Source organism: Argentina silus (assembly GCF_951799395.1).
Source record: "Argentina silus genome assembly, chromosome: 16".
NCBI lineage: Eukaryota > Metazoa > Chordata > Actinopteri > Argentiniformes > Argentinidae > Argentina > Argentina silus.
This window is the reverse complement of record NC_139670.1, coordinates 6,953,602-6,961,101: the sequence shown is the minus strand read 5'-3', so window position 1 is coordinate 6,961,101 and position 7,500 is coordinate 6,953,602. Positions and strand designations below refer to the sequence as shown.

The 7,500-nt window shown below is 53.3% G+C and overlaps 1 protein-coding gene across 1 annotated transcript in view; it reads right to left on the bottom strand.

Moving 5' to 3' along the window:
• The window catches only part of bahcc1b (BAH domain and coiled-coil containing 1b), a 47,768-nt gene that overhangs the window by 18,547 nt on the left and 21,721 nt on the right, over positions 1-7,500 (bottom strand). Inside the window, 8 exon segments of the mRNA XM_083686917.1 lie at positions 1-701; positions 2,127-2,463; positions 3,138-3,325; positions 4,702-4,851; positions 4,984-5,177; positions 5,696-5,813; positions 5,996-6,155; positions 6,157-7,500. The exon segment at positions 1-701 is cut by the window's left edge and continues 340 nt beyond it; the exon segment at positions 6,157-7,500 is cut by the window's right edge and continues 803 nt beyond it. Coding sequence (XP_083543043.1) covers positions 1-701; positions 2,127-2,463; positions 3,138-3,325; positions 4,702-4,851; positions 4,984-5,177; positions 5,696-5,813; positions 5,996-6,155; positions 6,157-7,500 — 3,192 coding nt within the window.

Here is a 7,500-nt window from a genome sequence, read left to right as displayed (position 1 = left end):
CTCTTCCTCCTTCCCCTTTTTCTCCCTTTCCTTCTCCTGCTCTCCAATCCACTCAAGAGGTAGAGAGACCGTGCATCCAGACTTATTTTTCCACTCAGCCTCCTGTTCTCCCTCCTCCTCCTCCTCCTCCTCCTCCTCTTCCTCCCCTTTGTCCTCCTCTGCTGGCTGGGTGTCCTCCATATCAGTCGACTGGCCCAGGCAGTCCACGGAGAGGTCTCCTTTCTGGGCCTCCTCTGAGACTGAAGCTGGGGCTGGAGCTAAGGCCGGAGCTAGGGCTAGGGCTGGGGCTAGGGCTGGGGCTATGGCTGGGGCTAGGGCTAGGGCTGGGGCTTTAGATGAGGCTGGGACTGGGGATGAGGACGGGACTGGGACTGGGGAAGGACCAGGTGATGCTGTTGAGACTTTAATATCAGTGCAGGAGAGTGCAGACTCAGATATAGAGTGTCCCTTCACCTGGACCCCCTCAGCTTCTCTCTCTCTTTCTACACTTCCGCTAGACTCCACAACCTCACACCCCTTATCCTCCTCTTTCTCTTCTGCTTCTTCTTCCTTAGTCCTGATAGGGTGAGGAATTGGGAGGGCCTTTTGACCAGGCTCTGCTGGCTCCGCCTCCATGTGAGCATGCTCGGCCAATCGGGCCTCCTGGGGGGAGGGACCAGCCTTGTAGCCTATGGTTGGGTAGGTGTATCTCGGCGGAAGGTCTGGGAGAAAGACCAAACAGAAAGACAAAACACAATCAATGAATATCTATACATTACGTGTGATGAATTTACTACTCAGCCAAGGGTGGTTGCTATAATTAGACTCTTACTGAATGCATGGCCCTGAGGTTTGGTTTTTTAAGTGGGGCACAATGGCCTCTGAAACCACATGAAGCCAAATTCTTTCAGGTGGAGAGAAAGCCAAGCAATAACGCTAGAGCTGCTGTATCAATAAACACTGAAACAGCAGGAGGTAATATACAGCCAGCGGGGTACAGGGCATCCCAGCATCAGTGCGTGCATGCGTGTGTGTGTGTGTGTGTGTGTGTGTGTGTGTGTGTGTGTGTGTGTGTGTGTGTGAGTGTGTGTGTGTGTGAGTGTGTGTGTGTGTGTGTGTGTGTGTGTGTGTGTGTGAGGGGGGATATTGATGACACCCTGCTGTCTGGCTGTGATTGCAGTGCCGGCCCTGTCACCCCAGAGCTGTGTTATTGATGGTATCCCTCCGCCCCCCTGACAACGCAGCCAGATGAATGCATATCCTTCCGCCTGCTGCCTCTCAAGGACCCCTGAAGGATAAGGAGTCTGTCTGAAATGTCTCTGACCTCCTTATATACACACCTCTTTGTTTATGGGATAAGGAGTGTTGTCCATAATCTTTCTGACCTCAACAGATCCCTCCCTCACTGTCTCTTGTCCCTGTTTTTCCCACACTGTAACTTTCCCACACTGACATCACTGCCTCGTATAGCATCCCAGAGGACGGACGCAATCGATTGATATCTTCCGTCCACCATAAGCTATGGCCAACCAGGTTCCTCTCCCTCTCCCCCCCCCTCCTCTCTCTCTCTCTCTCTCTCTCTCTCAAGGACACAGAGACTAGTGGTCCATCCATGCTTCAAATGTTTTCTCCCAAATTAAAAGAATAACATGCTTCAAAGACCATAGCCTCGTTATCTCTTGAACAGCATCTCCCTCTCTCTCTCTCTGCAGTCTCTCTCTCTCTCTCTCCCTCTCTCTCTCTCCCTCTCTCTCTATCTCTGCAGTCTCTTTATTTGTATCTCTATTTGTACTCCTATCTTTAGCTGTTTCAGTTTTGTACTGTAATAGTCATGTTTCTGTTAGACCAACAGACTTGGCTGCCAGACCCTTGTTTGCTCTCTCTCTCTCTCTCTCTCACCCTCTCTCTCTCTCTCTCTCTCTCTCTCTCACCCTCTCTCTCTCTCTCTCTCTCTTTCTCTCTGTAGTAAACGGTGGCTGGCACAGGCCCTAACCTTGGGAACTGTGATGAAATGTTTCAGTGTGTCTCCATCACAGGGAGAGAGGCATAAGACCATTCTCTCTCTCTCTCTCTCTCTGTTTCTCTGTCTATGTTGAGCGTAATCAGACCGTAATACACAAATCAGAATTCAGGACCTCAAAACTCACCTGGCTCAAGGGATTCTGGGTAGTCCTGAGGGGGCTGCCCTTCTCCTCTTTCTCCCCTCTCCGCCACTTTCAACAAGTGGGAAGGGGCGGGACTAAGTGCCGGGGATCGTGGGGCGGCCGCGGCTGGGCTAGGGGCGGGGTTTAGCGGGTTCTGCGGGTGCGGTCTCCTGGAAGGGGAGTGGTAACAGGGTGATTGGCGGCTGCTGGGGCACACCCCCGGGGAGGGAGTGGTGGTCTTGGTGGGAAGGGTGTGAGAGAACGGTTTGGCAGTTCTAGAGGTTCTCGATGATTCCTGGAGGGCGTCGTCTATGGTGATAATCGAGTCTTCAGTCTTCCTCTGTGAAAGGGAGGGGGGAGAAGTGAGGGAGAGGGGAGGAAGAGGTGGAGGGGGGAAAACAGGAGAGAGGTTGAAACGGTACAAAGAGAAAAGACAGGGGGAAAACAGATTAGGTATACAGATTTGTTTTTGAAGGGCAGGGGGTCTTGGGCTAATGCCTAAAGCAAGTAGAAACCTTTACAGTCACTAAGGTTCACTGGCATTCTGCACTGTTTTTCTCCGTCTTGAGAAACAGTCTTCTTTCTCCCCTGTCTGTGTTGAAACCGTGCTCTAACCAGATCTGAGTCGTCTGGTGGGCTTGCCAGCGATGCAGCCATTCGCAAAAAAACACACCAGAGAGGATGAGAGCACGAACTCTGCTTTCACTTCTGCACAATATTTCCAAACTTCCTGAACCGTGTGTGCAGACAGTTTCATAACAGCATGACTGCGTGTCATATTTAGAGTGTGGAGGGGCCATTGTGGAGAGGCCACTGTGGAGAGGCCATTGTGGAGAAGCGATTTGAGGGAGTAAAGGTTTCTGGGACAAAAGTGTAATAAAATAGTTTTTGTTTTTTTCATTTTAAGTGTATGTTACCTTTCAGACAGAGAGAGAGAGCGTTTCAATATGTGTGTGTGTGTGTGTGTGTGTGTGTGTGTGTGTGTGTGTGTGTGTGTGTGTGTGTGTGTGTTACCTGTGACAGTGACTGGCGGTGCATGTGCTCCATGGCCCGGTGTTGCTGGTGGTGCTGATGCTGCAGCGCATAGAGCTCTTGTTGCCGTAGAAACGGGGAGCGGGAGTAAACAGCATGATGCTGCATATGAGGGGAGGGGCCTCGGGCTCCGTACACAGAGGGCCACAGCCCTGTCTGCTCCATCACATCTACAGAGAGCGAGGGAGAGAGAGAGAGAGAGAAAGAGGGGGGGGGGGGATTTAGGGAGGTAGAGATATAGAGTTGTACACTACAACTTCATTGGCAAACTTATTCAACTTACAGATATGAAAACATCTCCATCATGTACAGAGAGGGAAAGGCAGAAAGGCATTGAGCAACAGGAAAGAAAAAGGAAGCGAAAGGGGTGGAGATGGTGCGAAAAAGGGAGGGAGAGAAAAGACGAGTGAGAGAGAGAATGAAAGAGAGGGATTGATGGAAAGACAGGGCCTGGTAGAGAGAGGGAGAAAATGATAACTTGAAGTGAGTAAGCAGCTGTGTTTTTTCAGACAGTCTGGCCTCAGCCATGATCCTCACACAGCCCTCAGACTCTCTCCGCGCTACGCCCCACATCCCCCCCTTTCTCTCTCTTTTTTATCTCTCCATTTCTCATGGCGGTGTCTTTATATGCATGGCAAGACACATTTTCACAAACCCGCTCCCTAAGCACACACACACACACACACACACACACACACACACACACACACACACACACACACACACACAGACGCAGACGCAGACACAGACACAGACACAGACAGACACAGACACAGACACACACACACACACACACACACACACACACACACACACACACACACACATGCACACACACACACACACACACACACACACACACACATGTGCACCACACACACACCCCTCCTTGGCTGCCTTGTCGCTGGGAACCTTTGTTCTGTGAGATTAGCCTGAGTGGGCTAATGTTTCCCTGGGGAAGGGTTCAGTGGATGCACTTCCCCTCTCTGCAGGAACTCCCATGGAGCAAGGCAAGGGAGCAGGGAGATAATTAAATTTCACAGCCTGTTTGCAAAGCAGCGTTAACAGACACACACCCTCACACACCCTCACACACACACACACACACACACACTCAAAGAGTATAACAATACACAAACACTAACATAGAATGTCTCTTATTCCGTCTCTCATAAATACACACACATTGCCATTCAAACACACCAGCTAGCCAGCGCTAAAGATTAAAATCAGTTTAAATGGTTTGCATAGCTCTGCACTCAGAGAGGGGGTATTAGAATAGCTGGTCCCATTAACTCAGCAATAAAACATTGCCACTGACAGAAGGACTTAGTGAACCATTTTACTATGATTAGCAAATGATACTAAAACTGAGGGAGAGAAATGGCACAGCCTCTGATGCTTCAATCACCGGGAGCGATGCAGATGGAGAGGCTTGGTGTGTGTGTGTGTGTGTGTGTGTGTGTATGTGTGTGCGTGAGTGAGTGCGTTTATGTGCATGCGTGCGTGTGCATGCATGCGTGTTTGTGTGTGTGCGTTGTCTTACCCAGGTGGTGGTGTGAGCCAGGCTCCGTGGGCAGTACCACCAGGGGGGAGTTGGGGTCCTGGGTCAGGGGCATGACAGGCTGCAGGGGGCTGGGCAGGCCAGGGGGGAACCCTGGGCCCATACTCTGGTGCAGCGCAGCATGACTCAGACCTGAGGAACACACGGCAGAACTAGGATCAATCAATCAACTGATCTGTCAATCGATCCATCAATCAATCAATCATCCCACACTGTACATATAGAACCAGTAATACACAAATCCCTGTCCATCAATCTGCTTACCGTAAGAATGGCCCATCCAGAGGGAGGGACTTCCTGTCCTCTGCATCCAATGGTGATGGGCCGGATGGGCGTGTGCAGAAGGGTCAGCACCTAACTGGCTGGCGCCACCGGGCACCAGGAGGTGAGAGGTCAGGTCACCATGGCAACTGCTGGAGGGGTGGATCCTGGCAAACTCCACCCGCTCCTTGTTTTCCCTGGAAGGAAAAAAAAAAAAAACATGAGAAAGGTTCGACAGATTTATTCATCATCATGAGTGAACATGCTACAGAGACGTTGGAAAGCATCAGGGCAGGTCAAACGATTACAACCACCAGAAGCGTCATCTTCATCCGTCCATTTTTATCACAGCAGACAGGTGTAAAGCTTTGGAGAGCACCAGGACAGCTCTCTCATACGAGCCCCGCTTGCCAGGCTTATTGGCTCTCCCTCAGTGAGACAGGCTCGGCTGTTAAGAGACACTACTCTCACTATAACTAACACGGAACAGATGCTTGGCATATTCAGAAAATACATCACACCTCATCGCAGATGGAGAAATCCCACATCAAAGAGAGAGACTGGGAAGAAAAGATAAAACAGACTAAAAGAGGAAGGGAGAAGAGAGAGAGTATGACAGAGGGAGAGGAAGAATAGCAGAGGGGAGGATATGAGTGTAGGGAGAGAAAAAGGCAGGGAGAAAAAGACACAAGTGTGTGTTTGTGTGTGCGTGTACCTGATGAGCAGTTCTCTGTCCCTGTCCAGATGATGAAGGCTAAGTTGCTCCTCCGTCATCCTCTTCCTCTCCCTCTCCTCTGCTTCCCGACCCAGCGGGTACACAGAACGGGACACACCTGGGACACACACGGAGAGGGAGAGGGGGATTAGCATGCATCTGGCATCTAGCATGCATCTGGCAACCCCTTGGAAAGTCTTCCAAACATTCCAAGTCTCCAAACACCGAAAGTCATTCCAGACATTCCTGGTCGTTCCAAACAACAGTTATTGAAGATAGTAACCGGAAAGCAAATCTCACCTTTCATGCTGGGTAGCACCCTGCCCTGCCGGCTGTGTCCAGGGGGGGTGTCAGGGCGACGATGGGGGGGCTCTCTCTGTCGGGCCACTGCCACAGCGATGCCAACAGGGGGCTGTCGCACCTCCCCCTCTCCATGTGCCTCCCCCGCCTCCCTCCCCCCCCCTCCCCCCACACTCCATCCTCTCCCCCTCGCTGGTCGAGCCTCTCCGCGGGGGCAGAGGCTGTTTAGGGGGGTCCTGAGGGGAGCTGGTTCTACCCCCTCTCTCCCCCCTCTCGCCCCCCTGTTTCAGGCAGCCCAGCCCCCCAAAGGGACTCCTCTGGGACAGGAGCATTGGCTGCTGGGAGCTGTAGTTCATAAGGTTTTTTATGGCGCTGTTTTCACCCTCTGAGAGAGGGGAGGTGTGAGAGGAGGACTGAGTCAGGTGAGGAGAGTGAGCTGGGGGTCCTGTCATATACTGCTGTTGGTCATTACGACTCTGGGTCCGGTTGTCTCCTCTGCCGTCACTGTAGGCCTCGTTGTGGGGTGAGATCCTCCTCTGGTCCTCTTGGTGTCCCCGTGCCCCCCAGGGGTGTAGCGAGGGGGACGTCTGGTCGCCGTACCCCAAAACAACACCGCCCTCACCATTGTGACTCTGCCTCCCCCCTTCCCTCCCCCTCTCGGCCCCAGATCCATCCAAACCCGACCCGTGACTACTGTGCTGCTGGTGTCGTATCCTAGCAACCTTCTGCCCCTCTCTCTGGGCCCCCCCACTCTGCTGCGCCCCTCCCTTCCCCTCAGGCGCCCCAGGGGGACCTGAGTGGGAACAGTCCCGGAAGGGCGGCGTGCTGGCGTAAGGGCCACTCTTAGTGGTGCTCTGGTGCCCAGCCCTGGAGTGAGCGCTCTGGGCTTCCAGGGGGAGGGAGGGCCGGTAGACCTCCAGAACCTCCAGCTCCCCTCTGGAAGGGGCCTCCAGGCTGCAGGAGCCAGACTGGGGGTTAGGTTTGGGGTTGGGGTGGTTAGGGTGCTGGGGTTGAGGGTTAGAGTTCTGATGGTGAGTGTGGTGGTTATTATTGTGGTTGTGGTTCCAGTCAGGGGGCTTGTCTGCTTTGCCGTAGCCCAGTTGCTGCTGATGAGGCTGGGGCTGCGTCTGTGACTGAGGCTTCCTTTGGCAGCTACTGGACTGGAGGTGATGAGAATGGAGGGGAGGAGGAAGACTATCGCTAGGCGCTCCTCTTCCTCCTCCACTTTTCTCTGTCCCCTTCGCATCCTTGGCCCCACCTCCACCTCCACCTCCACCTCCACCTCCACCTCCACCTACACCACGACAGCCAGAGCCTCCAGGACCACCCAAGGGCCCGACAGAGGGGACGTATGTGGGACCCGTCACTTTAGCCTCCCTGCCTGACCCTCCAGGGGTGGACCCTCCGTCTTTAGGCGGGGCCAGGGTGAGTGGAGCAGGGGGAGGGGGGCAGTAGAACTCTGGGTGTGGGTGATGGGGGTGGTGGGGGTGGTGCAGCCAGCCCCC